The following is a 14,795-nucleotide window of genomic DNA, read 5'->3' as shown; positions in this document are numbered from 1 at the left end:
TCAATGGACTTTGCAGAAGCCAAGGTAAAACGCTGGTTTAGATGGGATTTATCATCTCTCTCTCTAAAAACTAAGGATGACAGTGCAATTCGAGATCATATCAAAAAGCATACATACTGTGTAAGTCCTTAACTCATATTGGAATTTTTATACAAAAGCACGCTCGGTGTATGCTTTCTAGGGCCCTGGCTATCAGCTGTAGCCTCCTCTTGATGGTTGTGTGTTGGTGGAGGCCTCTTCTGCGTCATCAAAAGGCAGGGCAAAGATTTAAAAACTCAGCTTTAGCCATTCCTCACTATACAAGCAAGCGCCTCCTGTCTTGCCCTCAACATGCTCTCAGACTGTCTTAACAAAGAAGATCTGTGATAACCAAGCCGGGGACTTCCCCACTGCTGCTCTCAGATGCTGCCAACTGATAAACCCAGGCACTGAACACGGAAAGCCGATCCCGATCTTTATTGCGTAAAAAGCAACAATCTTTATCTCGGAATAAAATGCGCTCCACAGGCTGGGCTCGGTCATTTCCATCCCTTCCCTCACGTGCACAAGGTGAACTTTGAGACCAGTCCAAGAAGCTGCAAGCCTCCGGGAGGTGCGAGCAGGTCAGGACGCCTGGGTTCAGCCCCACCACCTGCAGCTGGCTGCCCTGCGCACAAAGCCACACCAAGGCCACTGCCTGCAGCAGGACCGTGAGAAGCACTGCCTTTGCAGGACGCTCATTAACTATGAGAGAAGTAAGGCCTACTTAATTCAGGGACAGTTTAAAGAACAAGAATGTTCACTCGTTGCTCCATGAGCCTTTTTGGGTGGCGATTCCCAGCACATCCACACCCAGGTGTGCTCTGGCTCACGGCACTGCTGAGGTCTCTGCTTTTACCTTAAGCCACAGGGACAAAGCGGAGAGCAATCTAAAATAGCTCAGTAAGGATATGACAACACAGCCTTCCAGCAACAGGAAACAAGGCTGTTCTTCCTTCACCCGCTTGTTTGGCAGATACCGCATGTGGTTTCTGCTGTTTACTCGCCCTTACGTACACTGATAACAGGCACGCTTGGCTCCTTCAGTGCTCGCTTCCCTCCTGCCCACAGCACACTCCGTGTTGCAGCCCCTCCAGCATTGCTCTGGTGATGCAGGCTGCCACTGTGTGGAAATTCAGCACAGCCTGAGCTTGGAAATTTTACTTCCAGCCAGATGAAAGCCACCCTTGGAGGTGAGCTGCTTTGTTTTTTGTTTTTAAAAACATCTTTAAAGGTAGTACAGCTACTTTCACTGAAGCTGATGGGAATTTATCAGCTATCATAATGGAAAAAAAAAAAAAAGAAAAAAAAAAAAAGATGTTTGAAAATACAGACGTCTTATCTAGAGCTAAAGTAAGTTTACAAAGACGGAGCCTCACTGAAAAGCTTTCAAGCCTGCAGCAACCACAGAAGATGAGGAATTCATGTTCAAGCCCATGGGCAACTTCAGAAGCAATTCATAGGTCAAAGTCCCTATTTCCAAAGCAATGCAGACTTTGCCTTCTAAGTCACCTCTGAGCTTTTGAGCACTTTCCCCTATAGATGTGTCTCATATGGGCAAGATAGGGCCAGGGAGGTGTCTGCACAACCCTCCAGTGACCCCATCGCTCCAACAGCTCCATCCCCGTGTCCTCAAGCCTTTACCCAAGCAAGGGAAGGGAACTATGGAGGAGGAAACAAAGTCAAGGAGGAAGAGAAAAGGCATTTGTTATCAGCTCCCTGACAGCCGGGAACACGTCACGCCAATTCGTTTTGAATCATGCCTTAGTGCAAGAGAAAGGGAGACAGGCTGGCAGACACAAGGAGCGAGGTCTCTCATTCACCCAGCCAAGGGAAGCAGCACAAGGGACGGTGATGTCCCCTTCCTCACCATGCCCAGGCTGTTCAGAAGCTCACCCCGCACCAACACTGCCTAAGGTGAGGACCACGAGCAGCTCCCAGGCAGTACTGCTCCACCACAAGCACCCCTGGGGCACTGCTGCTCCACCAGCCCCCAGAGCTCCACAACAGCCTTTGGGAAGCTCAGCCAAGTGAAATGCAGGCTCCCTAACCGGCAAGCCTCCTGCACCCATGGGCAGTCCCGAGGCACGCTGCAGTTTGGGATTTTGCAGGCCTGGAACGTGGTGCTTTCATAGGAACAAAGATACACACTTAAGTACCCTGATGCTCGCTTGCTACAAATTGCAGGTGTTACGGGAAAGCTGCCAGCTCAGGGCAGCACACAGGGCTCTGGCTGAAGCAGTACATACTGCTAAGAGTCAGCCTGCCCTATTGCTGTGTCTGGGGACAGGAAATACTGGAGGTGGCTCTAAACCTACAGACTGACCTTCCAATCCGATTGCAGAACTAGGTATGAAGGTCAAGGCAGGGAAGAAAGCAGCTGAAATACCTGGCACCCACAATTAACCTGTGGCTCACTGGCAGAGCCACAGCAGTTGCGCACGGTCCCTCGCACGCTGTCCCGACCTGGGATAACATGTGACAGCCCCATGCCAACACGGGCACGGCTGGGAGCTCAGCAGAGAGGCGGCCGCAGCACCACCACCACATCACCGCACCCACGTTTAATTAACACATCCATCACTGGTGGAAGATACAAAGGACTGTTAAAAGACATTGTCATAAATGTCAGTGCCGCCCCGTCCTCAGTCTCTGCTCCTCCTGCAGGCACCAGCAGCGCGCAGCCCCACAGGGCAGACCCCGTAACCTGTCACACAGGGCGACACAGACAGTCCTCCAGCAGCTTACCCTGCCTTAAGAGTTTACCTCACCCAGTTCTCAAGCTGGCTATAATTACACACAGGCCCACAGCTAACAGACAATAAAAGGAGGAGATACAATAGGAATCACAAAGCCATCTGCCCAAGGTGCTTTCCACTCCTTTCCCTCGCCTTTCTGCAGGAGACTCACCCAGCCAGCTCACACCGACGTGGGACACATGGCAGAAGTATATCCTCAAGGAGCATTTGCTATTTTACAGTAAACCAGTAGCATGAGGCGAACGTAAGCTTGTTATTAGCTAAGAGCAGAATCTGGGCCATCTGATGTTTAAAACTTACTTCTTAATTCAGCTGTGGCTGGTAAAAGCGCAATTCTGAAAAAATGTGTGAATTCAAATCACCGGTTCCCCATCTAAGCCATCACTTTCTACTGCAGTGCAGTTAATTAAATGGTTCTCTTTACAAATCCACTTTCCCCAGATTGCTTGTCTGAAGTCTCATCAGCCAAATTAATATGATGCATATAGAGCACTTAACCCTTCAGAGGGCCCAGCTTTAACAAAAGCACAGGTTTTCCTGGAGCCGAAGCATTCCTCTAACCAATTCAGCAGGCAGATCCAGCAAACAAAAACCAACCTGGTGTTACAGAACAGCCGCAGGAGAATCACCCTACACCACATCCCACAGTACCTCCAAGTCTCCAGAATAACCACATAACATGAAGGAGACTGCAACAAGCCCTCAGTTCAGTAACGGAGGAGTCTGAGTCAGAGCCACAGAACCCTCCTGGAGCAGCCGCCACCGGCCCTGCTTGCTGCAGGAGCCAAAGCACATCCAAGAGGTGGGAGCACGCCGAACCCCGAAACACACGCCTGGCTGCCCAAGCAGACGGCCAGCTTCTGAGAAGCATCTCCTTTACTTGGGTTATGCTAACAGATCGCTCTTCTCCTGGTAGCATCAACCACCAGCCAAGTTGAAGCTAGAGAGGCTCAAGCAAGCCTCCTGTCACTGCTGCGGGCCCTGGACCTTCCGTACAATGCTATGAGTTATCACAGATTCAGAGGTCACATTTCAACAGAATATGAAATACATTGCAAAAACATCAACTTCAACTACAAACACCAGCTTCTGGAAGAAAATCCCATCTCAAAAGTCTCCCCTCATTACCAGCAGTATCTAAAAATGCTCTCATTTGCAATAAACAGCTTCATTTAAATGCTTATACCAGCATCCCATAAACACATACATAGCTTTGCCTAAGCATCGCTTGGCTTTCCACATTAACATACACAGATTACAGATAGTGCTTGGTTACAAGTCAGTGTTAATTCAGCAGTTCATGAAGTTAAAATAGTAGCTCTAGCTCTCCACACCAAAGTCCTGCAGCTCCACTCCCAAGGCACCTTGCCCCATGGGTGAGGAAACCTTGTGATCAACAGGAACCCCAAAGCAAACACAGAATGTACATCGAAGAGTTTGATCCGTCGCTACCATCCCCAAAATGGATGGGAGCGGCACGCTGACCAAAGCAAACACACATTAGTAAAAGTTAGTTGGCACTCAAGGCTAGAAAAGCAAAAAAAGGTGAACAACAAAACTATCTCCTTTTACATTACAATTCAGTTCAACCTTTTAAACCCCCTTACCTGTTTCAGGGATTTACACAGCTCTTTGCCCCAGGAACAGAGACACCTTGCGGAGCACAACCACGGCATCCTTTTGCTGGAAGGCACCTGCAGCCTAGCAGTGATCCTGCATGGCTGCAGGACAGCACTAGGTTCGTTATCCACAGGAGGTTAAAGTATGTCAAGGCAACCAGGGCAAGCTTGCATTTCAAGGTGTCTTCATCTGCATGTCACATTAACTCTAACAGACCGGCAAGCATAACACAAGAGGTGTCTGAAGCCAATGATGCCGCAGTGTTAGCTTCCTCTTCGTCTCAGCGGTTGTCAAATGTGCCCCGAAGTCTCCTGCAGCGAACATGGAGTTGAGCTCCTGCACTGGAACAGCCTTCCACAGCTCAGGAGCCCCCATACAGGAGAAGGCAGGACTACAGCACACAACATTGTCAGGATGCCTCCATTTTTTCCTCTCACCATCTGTACTACACATTGTGGTGACTGCAAGCAAACATGCAGCCGTACCTGGGACGCGATCAGGGTGCATGCACATCCGAGGCATGTGGAACATTTGCTTCAAAACCGGTCAAAATAAGGCACTGACACCAACGCAAAGGTTTTAAATTACCAACTCTAGCTCTCAGGAACTCTTCATCCATTCAGAACTAAACCCAGCACTGCATAACTGCTGAAAAGCCCCTGGAGATGGAGGAGCGCCTCGTGTATGTCAGGAAAGGCTTTATTAACAGCATTTAAACACTCTTAAGGACTCATTTCGCTTTTTCTTTTGGCAATTTGGTGCAAAGGTTTACGTGCAAGATTCAACGCAATTTCAAACTTTTTCTTCAAACTTAAAAAAAAAATCAAAACTAAAGCCAAACAAGTTGGGTGAACAAAATAAATCAGAAACATAAAATTCAGGAACTCCAGCTCGTCGAAGCCCCAGACTTGTACACCGTTCTGAGATGCAGGGTGGTGCTTCCCTGCTTCTTGCATGCCAGCATCAGCACCGCTTCCTCGTAAGGATGAGGAGTAAAGCAGCAAGTGACCCCCTTCACCGCAAACCAAGGGGGTGCCACAGCCAGACAATCAACTAGATTCTTCAGATTTGGTAAAACACGCTGGTCAACGCGAAAGTGCCAGTCTCCCTGCTTCTTGCTCAAGACCCGCAACTATCATTGAGCAGTAGCAGCAGCAAGTACCCCTCTGCTGCAAACAAAGGGGTCAAACGTTTGTCGTCAATTCACTTCCAGGCAGAAAAACCATTTTCCTCAAAAGAAACAATTTATTTAGAATGAAACAAAATCAGCTCAACTGTGAGCGCATGTTTGAGTGACAGCTACTTTTAAGCTGTGTGAGCCATAAAAAGGGTATTCCTTTACTTTTCCAGCAATCTTGTGTACACAGCACAAAGCAAAGAGGTCATTTTTTTTCCACTTAAAACACGGGCATTGGCATCACAATAGCAGATACACAACTTTTTTTTTTTTTTTTTTTAAAGCTGCCATTTTAGTAAAATGCACAAATACTAAACAGATAAGCTTTCTTCCATCAAGAGGCCCATGTAAATTCCACACAAGCCACAGCTTCTCTTCCCAAAGGTCCATTAGAGCTTGGTATCCCACGTGGTTGTCTTCTGCAGTCCACCAGTTTTGCTTGCAGGAGGAAAGAAAATGTTATTTCAATACAAATGTATACGACAGATTTTCGCCTCCCAACGTTATACCACCCATGGGCATGAAACCTTGCAATGAAGTCACCTTCTATGTATAGATGCATAACAAGTAGTGCAGGGCTTGTTTTTGCACCGAGGTTAAACTAGGCTTACAGTATTGATGGTTATTCAACTTTCAGCAACAGTTAATGGGACATGTCAAAATAATTAACCATGAGAAAAATCAACGGAATTTTTGACAATTCAGTTGACTTTCCTCAAAGAACATTTCCCGAAGGCAACTTATCAACAGAAATGTGAAATGTAGTGTTCACAAGTTTCTCTTTTGTTATTATTTTGCTGCATAATTCCAACAGCAGGCAATTCCAATATTAAAGAGGGCAAATCAAAGACACACCTAATATCATTTAAAACTGTTACTATTCAAGTAATATTTCTCATCCATAATTTTAACACAAAACTGCAGGAAGTTGCATATTCAATTAACCATTCGGTTAATTCTACAATACAGTCTGCTTTAAGCCCGATATAAAAATCATCTCATCATTCCTTTTATAACTCATTGGAATACCTGTCCTTCGGTGCTATGTGCAGAAAGTTGTTAGAAAAAGGGGAGACAAGGGGGAAAGAACCCCAAAAACTCTGTAATTGTAGCATGGCAACGATTTCCTCCACTCTTTTTTCTGTTCAACAGGCGTACAGCAGACTCCCCACGAGTACTGCCCTCAGCACTGTTTGTCTTAAAAGCCAGGAACTACAATTTTCCAAGCCATTTTCCCTGAGTCCTCAGAGTTTTTGAACCTGTCTTCACAATTTTCATTGGTTCCTCCTTCCCATTAATACTTAAGGCCTTTCACCTCAGTTACCATCAACTAGATCGTTCCACTGCCAACGCAGGAAGCCTAAACTCTCTTCTCCACCCTCCACAGGAGGTTGAGCAAGTTGTCACCAAAGTATTTCAGACTTTTGACAGCCATATAAAAAAATAGGGTTAAGATTTGCCTGGCACATAAATCGCTTCTCCCTCTGCAATGCTTAAAAGGCTGCACCAGGAGTCATAAGCCAGGAGTCTAAAACCTCCAGAGCTGATGGTAACCTCAGCGCTCGTGCTGCACTCCCAGTCCACAGCAGACCATGCACTAGACCGGAGCAAACAAAGCCACTGGCTAGCACCCAAGGAAGTTGCGTAAAGTTTCCAATTAAAAAAAAATAATTAAATAAAATCTTAAACAAAAGTATGAGTCATTTGAGGTTCTTTCCCCAAAGCATAAAGCACAGCTACAAAATGATTCAGGAAAAGGACATCCTTTTTCCACATTAATTCAACAAACTAACTCATGAAATATAGGAACATCAGCTGCACATAAAGTTTGAAGAAATACTGAGCTCTGACTAGAGCAACATAATGCCAAATACGACAAGAGAGCTGAATTCTGCTACATCCGTTTTGCTCTATACACAAGTGATATTACAGATGGACTTCTACTTGCGCTCAGCCCTGGCCAAGGTGACTTTTAGTGGACAGCTACTCCAATGGTGCACACTTCAGAGCTTAAGAGAACAGCACAGCCACCAAAGCTGTACCAGACATGATGGCAGCACGTGGCCAAGTGCCGGCAAAAAATATTGCCAGTCAACTATGTTTTGACATTAAATACCCTCAAAGGGTGTTAAAATCCTTGCTTACAAAACAAGAGCAGCAACCACATATAAACCAGATTTAAAGAAGCAGGTACTCCGTTCAGTAAGAAACCAGAAAACCTGGAGTCAAATACAGCCTTGCCTGTTCCTTATTGCCCTCCAGTGCAGAGAACTTTGACTTACAAAAGCCAGTGGCAGGTACAACCACTGTTATTTTATGCGGAAAAAGGAAGTGCACCCAAGATGCTCCTCCTGAAAGGGATCCCACACCACCCCAATTAGCTGTCAAGAGTTTGCTTTGACAAGCTGTGTTGACCCCAAGTTTCACGGGCTTTAAAAACAGGTGTCTGCTGTGTATCAGCATAACAAACACTGTGCTTCACAAGTTGAAGTGTTGGACACAAATGATGTCAGTGCTTCTTTTTTGGTGTTGGACAGGTTTGAATTCCCAGCAGTTCAAGTTTCTTTCCTTTAAAACTCTGCGCTTGCAAGTGACTCACGTCAGATGCCACTAGAGAACTCGCTCTAAATGCAAGAAGCTCTTAGAGCAAGTTAGCAGCAGTGTTGATTACATGCAAACACACAACAGACACCTGCAAGAATTAAGACAGACATTCTTTGCAGTAAGTGGTAAATATGCTGTATCTTCTCAAACACAGTTATTTGCATTATTGGTGTCATTTCAAGAAATCCTCATTGTTAATAGCAAGATGAACAGCTGATTTCTGCCATCTAAATCTACTACATTCACGTGGAAGGACAACAATCCAGAAATCCTGGATTTCACCCTCAAACACTTAAGAGCATTAAATGAGGCTTGTATGTTTCCACTTTAAAAGAAAAGTAGCTCTAAAACAAACATTTGTTTTCAAGATATGCTGCCGCATTCGAGTTCTCAGTTCACTGCGATGCCTGGGACACAACATCTACTCTTTCTGCTCTGAAAAAGGAAATCACACCTCACAGAAATGAGAGCACTCTCTGAAGAGAGGCTCTGTAAAGTGGCATTACAGAAATTCACCTCTCTGTGACAGCAAATCTCGAACAAGTACTGTCAAACTTGACAACTTCTGTATCCACAGAATACATTCAGTGCCTCTCCTCCTTCAGGTACTACTGGCAACCCATCCCACATCTGAATTTGATTTTTGTGTCATCTAAGTTGAAACAGAAATCAACTTGCCCCACAGCAATTACCCAGGGGATGCATCGGAGGATCAATGGAGTGAAGCAGCATTGTGTTTACATTGTCCATCTCTTAAAATGTGGCTAAGTGCAAGATTACATTCTGGCTTTAAGTGCAAGATTATATTTTAGGGCCTTTATATGGATACAGTCAGATTTACACTTCAGTTTAGAAGCTAGCTGCAACAGCCTTGCAGTTGTTAAACAGTACGAGAGATTTGGATCCCTTACAGAAAATGAACGACTTACTTTGGGAAAAAGGCAAACTGCTTCCTCCTAGAATAACATGAAAAAGAACTCTCACCTCAGCATCCCAAACTACTTTTAAACTTCCCCAAGATGCTGAAAACACCTTGCTCCAGATTATCACAGAACTATAAACCTCATGTAATGCCCACTGTACTGTACCTGAAAAGTCTCTAGCAGACAGCAGTTCCTTGCTATTAACAAAAAGGTAAAATGATAATGAGAACTTTTATGTAATTAAATTATTACAGAATTAAAACCATCTCTGGAGAGAAGCACACTTGCTCAGAGTTTGCACTGTGGAACCAGACCCCACTGTACCTGCAACTCTTTGAAAAAGGCAGTAAAAACAAAAAACCACAATATAACTAAAGTTATTCTTAAAGCACCTCCTTGTTTCTTGCATACCAGAGTAAGCACAAGACATTCATGGTTTGTAACAAAGTCCTCAGCAATTTACCAAACATTGTCACTGCTACAAACCCAAAGTGCATATATGGGATACAACAGAACTCAGAGAAATAGGAGAAATACACCTGTTAAAAAAGCATACCTTCAGTGCATGCATTTTGTGGGGCTGGATGAAATTATCAAACACCCAATAAAGGAATTCATGTTCTGCAGTGTACCCAAGAGCAGGTGCTGGTCACCTGAAAGAAATCAACCTCGAGCCATGCAACTCAAAGGGAAACCATTCAGGCTCCTGAGGAAAGGGATCATGCGTGCCAAAGGGCCGCTGGCCTGAGGCCGTCACAGAATTTCAGTGACTCAAAAATGAGTTGACACCAGTCCTAGCAGGGATGTGGTTTTCCATTTAAAATACTGAGTGCTTTAAATCTGGTCTTTCAGGTTTGTAACTCTAGAGAATGAGCTATTGAACTTGCTTTAAAATACATGAAATGAAAAAAGGACACGAATCAAAATTACAAAGTTGGGAGTTTGTTCTTCCACCCCCTCCCCCCGTTTTTTTCTTTTTTTTTTTTTCTTTTTTTTCTTTTTTTTTTTTTTTTGTAAATCAAAGCAGGCCTAGCCTCCCAGCTATCCCCATGGATAAGGGATTCTCAAAACATCCTATTCACACTAATGGCTAACCAACCTTTCTGGCTTCTAACTTTATAGAAAAATGTAGTAACAGAAAAACGGGCAGGGAAAGTCACCTACAAACAAAGATCTAATTAAAAATAATGACAGGGCTGGCTAAGGCTGTATCCCATAGCACCTGGCACACGCTGGAGGGGCTGTGTGGAGGAGTAGGCAGGGTTGGGTACAGAACACGAGGGCCTTAGGATGCCCCACGGACAATGATCATGACCAGATAGTCGTCCTCTGATTTGGCCAGTGCCTTGGCCGTGGAGTCCAGGAACTGCTGGGAGAAGTCGCAGGGTGGAAAGGCGTGCAGGACCCCGCTGTTCTCCTTGTCTTTGTTACCCCCCACAGGGAGGCTGATCACCCCAGCAGCCTGCTTTTGCTTTAGATAGGACACCAGATTCCTGAGTGGCCTCTGGGTGGAGGTTGTAGCGGCCTCGCTAGCTCCAGTTGCGGAGCGGTTGTCTGATGTGCCAGGCACAGCCAAAAGGATGGCATAACCATTGGGGCCCGCCACTTTGATGCGGCGGTTCACCTCATCCAGCTTGGGCTGGTCTAGACGAAGACGCTGGGTGATCTTGAGCTGAGCTACTTTCCCCCCAGTAGCTCCTTCCACTAGGAGACTGCTGGCAACTCCGAGGTCCCCCTGAAGCAGATGCATATTGGACGGGAAATTGCTGTTCTTCAGCAGAAGCATCCCCTGCCAAGCCAAGCACAGCTTGGAGGCTCCCCCAGCCTGCGACGCTCCATCCTGCTGCTGTTTCTGAGGTGGAGGTTTGAGCCGGGAGCCTCCGCCACCTCCTTCTGTAGCACGTTCATCCTTTTTGGCTGGACTTTTGCACTCCTGTGCGGCGGCTGCTGCAGAAGCACGATGCTTCCGCTCCCTTTCAGCGGAATTCTTGCGGTCGCGCTTTTCATTCTGGCCCCGCTCCAGGCTGCCCCTGCGCGACTCCCGAATGGGTGAGGGCCGCTCCAACAGGAGCAAGCGGGAGGACGAGCGCTCTGGGTCACTGCTGTAACGCTCCCTCCCTCCAAGGAGCTCTGGGCTGCGGTCTGGGGGGGAGGTGGTGGCCAAACAGTGACGCTTTCGGGAGGAAGAGGAGCGCTCACTGTCTGGAGAGCGGTCCAAGTGTCGGCCTCCATCCTCTGCCAGCCTCCGTTTTCTAGGCTGCTCCCTACTGCTACTGCCCAACTCCCGCTCCCCTCGGTCCCGCTCCAAGGACCAACCATCCCGACGCCGTTCTAGGCTTTCCAGCGGGTCATAGGCAGCTGCCCGGTTACTCCTATCCCGTACAGGGGGCGGGGGTGGCACCCACTCTGTTTCGGGATAAAGGTCTCTGTCACGGTCTCTGTAGAGTAACGGTGGCGTCCTGTCCCGGGCCCCCCGGAGGGGATCAGGTGGGGCCCCCCGGTGAGCCCCAAAAGCAGCTGCCTCTGCCACTAGCTCGTAATGAGCAGGGGGTGGCAAGGGCAGAGGCTGCAGGTAGGGCTGCTGGTACCGATGCTCAGTATCCGCAAAGTCTACGCGGAGCCGGCGATCCGGCCCACCCAAGGGAAAGCCTCGCATGTGGGCACAGGCCGCCTGCGCCGCATCCAAGCTCTCGTACTGGATGTAGGCCCACGAGTCACCTTTGCGGTAATCAATAGTGCGAATGGTGCCAAAACGATCAAACTCCCTGGCCAGGGCAGCAAGGGGCACCCAGGGCCCAAGGCCACCCACCCAAAGCCTGGTAGTTGGAGTGGCTTTACCATACCCAATCTTGATGGGGTTGCGCAGAAGCACCTTTCCTGACATGGCCAGCTTGGCCCGGTGTGCCATGTCCAGATTTTCAAATTTAAGAAAACCGTACGTGCTGGTTTGCCCACGACCCGGTCTTTTGATGTCCACCTCAGTGATGACCCCAAAACGGTCAAAGGCTCGGCGTAAATCTGTCTCGCTCACAGTGATGTCCAGGTTGCCCAGAAACAAAGTGCGGTTGGCTCTCTGGTCGTCCTCCGGGCTGATCTCCTCCTCACTGGCGGCTCCAGCGCCCCCACCTCCTCCACGGAAGCCCCCAGCAGCCGCCACACCAGCCACCCGCTCCAGCCCATAGGCAGGCCGCACTCGCGCTTCATAGAAGCCCCCGTAGTCCCTCTCCCTTTCCAGCTCCCTGGGCAGAGGGGGCGGAGGCGGCAAGCGGCCAAGGGCGAGCTGCTGCAGCCGGTAGTCTCGATAACCCAGGGCCCCACCGCTGCCGGCGGGGGACAAAGCCCGCTGCGTCGCCCCGGCCGGGGGGTGCCGCACAGCCGCCGCCGCTGCCGCCGCGACTCCCACAGCCGCCGTGCCGTAAGGCGACTCCTTGTCCAGCAGCGCCGGGGAGCGGCTGCCACGCCGCCGGCTGCTCCCTCCGCCGCTCCCCACGTAGACAGCCTCGATCTTCAGCGGGCGGTCGTAGAGCACGAGGCGGCCGCGGGCGTGCTTGGCGGCACGGGCGTCCTCGGGCCTGCGGAAGTTGACGAAGGCCACCCGCTCGTCGGCGGCGCCGGTGCCAGGCGGCAGGCGGCTGATTTTGACGCTCACGTCGCCGAAGCGCTTGAACTCGTGGAAGAGCCCGTCCTCCACCGCCTCGTCGCTCAGCGCCGAGCCCAGCTCGCTGATCTTCAGCGTCTTGTACTCCCCGCCACCGCCCGACTCCGAGGACGGGGCCGCCGCCGCCGCCGGGGCCCGGGACTCCCCCCCGCCGCCCCGGCTGCCGCCGCTCCGCGACGCCTCCGCGGCTTTGCCTCCGCCGTAGCCGTGCCGCCCGCCCCCGCCGCCCGCCGCCACCGCCGCCGCCCCGGCTTCGTACTCGCGGCTGCCGGCGCGGGCGGCCTTGTCCGGGTGCGGGCCGCGCCGGCCGCTGGTGCTGTCGGCGGAGGCCGCCGCCGCCTTCCCGCCGCCGCCGCCGTTGGAGCCGCCGGAGCCGCTCGGCTTCTTGCCGCTCCGCTCGCTGCGCGCCGCCGCCGCCGAGGAGGAGGAGGACGCCGAGTCCTCGCCGCCGCCCCGCGACCGCTTGGCCTTGGCGGGCGAGCGCTCCTTGCCCTTCATGGCGGCGGGCGGCGGCGGGGCCCCCCCTGCGCCCCGGCGGCCTCCCCCACTGCCCGCCCGCCGCGCTCACGCACCCGCCGCCATCTTGGAAGCCGCGGCGGCCGCCGGCCCCGCCCCCTCGGCGCCCATTGGCCGCCCGGCCCCGGCCCGCGGCCCTTGTTGGCCGCCTCGGGCCCGCCGAGCGGAAGACCCGCCCGGTCCCGCGCTCTCCTCCTCGCGATTGGCTCGGGGAGCTGTCCGTCTGCGGGCCGGCCTCCCGCGCCCGCGAGGAGGGGGCGGGAGGAGCCCTACCCGCACCCCGCCCCGCCCCGCCCCGCCCGCTCACTGGACGATTAGAAAGGGAGCGGCCCTCTGATTGGGCGCCCGGACCTGTCAATAGCGGCTGCCGGGCGGTGAGGGGACCTCCTCTGCTCGCCGGCCATTGGGCGAACGGATCTCTTCCTTCTGATTGGCTTTCTTGCCTGCCAGTTGTAGCGGTCCCGCTGCGGCCCCGCCCCGCCACTCCCCATTGGTCCACTCGCCCAGACGCGGGTTCCCGTCGTCCCTCTCCAGTTCTCGCGAGCAGCGCTCTAACCGCCCCTTTACCCCATTGGCCTCCGCTAAACCGGCCCGCGCTGCTCTGATTGGCCGAACGCTGCGCCGCTCCCGAAGAAGCGCGGGCTGCGGCTCACGCCCCGCCCTTCGTTTACCATTGGGCGAGAAAACCTCCTCGGGCATCCGATTGGGCGCGGCAAGAGAGCTTGCGGATAGGCTAGGCGGCGGTCAGTCAGGCGCTCTCAGGCTCTGATTGGTCTTTGCTCGGAGGGGGGCGGGATCCCGGCAGGAGGGCTCGGCAGGCGCCGGGCGGGGCGGCTCCGTGCGCCCGCAGCGGTGGGGCCTCGCGGGGCCGCGGGGGACAGCGGGGCCGGGCCTGGTTCCCGCGGGCCGCGCGCAGCTGGAAGGGGGCTGAGGGCGGGAGGAAGGCCCCGCAGGGGCTGGGAGCCGTTGGGAGCCCCGTGTCGGGGGGAGGCGGCCCCCCGGGGCAGCGGCAGCGCCGCTCCTCGCCGCTGGGGCGGGCGGGCCCCTCTTTGCCGTCCCCACGCCGAGTGCGGGGCGGGAGCGAAAAGGCCCCGAAGGGGGAGGGAGCCGCGGCAGAGCGGCCCTGCTGCCGGCCGCGGGAACGCTGCCTGCGTGCCGCTGCGCCGAGAGCCAGCCCCGCACCCCCGTTTAGCGTTCCCTGTGACCCTCCTCGTGCCGTGCTGGGGCATTATCCCTGCTGGCCACTGCCATCAGACCTCGCTTGGCAATGCAGACGTGTCAGAGGAACAGAACCCCACAAGGACGCTGCAGGGGGAAGAGCTGCATTTAACCCAACGAGGCTATGGCCCCCCCCTGCCGCCCCAGCCATGTTTTGTAATCACAGTAAGTGGTTTGAAATGAGAGCAGAAAGCACAATGTTCCCTTGCGCTGCCTCTGACTGAGATGTCCCTGCAGCTGTGCCACCCGTGGAAATCAGATCTCTCCCCAGGAACGTCTTAATCTAACAGAGGGAGAATCGA

At 51.9% G+C, this 14,795-nt stretch overlaps 1 protein-coding gene across 1 annotated transcript; it reads right to left on the bottom strand.

Moving 5' to 3' along the window:
* Positions 1-5,622: 5,622 nt before the first annotated feature.
* RBM15 (RNA binding motif protein 15) lies at positions 5,623-13,312 on the bottom strand. Its single transcript, XM_084498229.1, has one exon. The coding sequence runs from the start codon at positions 13,255-13,257 to the stop codon at positions 10,387-10,389; it is 2,871 nt and encodes a 956-aa protein (XP_084354355.1). The 5' UTR covers positions 13,258-13,312; the 3' UTR covers positions 5,623-10,386.
* Positions 13,313-14,795: the final 1,483 nt, after the last annotated feature.

The sequence above is a fragment of the Aythya ferina genome (genome assembly GCF_964211825.1).
Source record: "Aythya ferina genome assembly, chromosome: 25".
Taxonomy (NCBI): domain Eukaryota; kingdom Metazoa; phylum Chordata; class Aves; order Anseriformes; family Anatidae; genus Aythya; species Aythya ferina.
This window is presented reverse-complemented; position numbering and strand designations above follow the sequence as displayed.

Bases quoted from the DNA above. Each gene is read 5' to 3' on its own strand.
- RBM15 (XM_084498229.1), bottom strand. From the start codon at position 13,257: ATGAAGGGCAAGGAGCGCTCGCCCGCCAAGGCCAAGCGGTCGCGGGGC.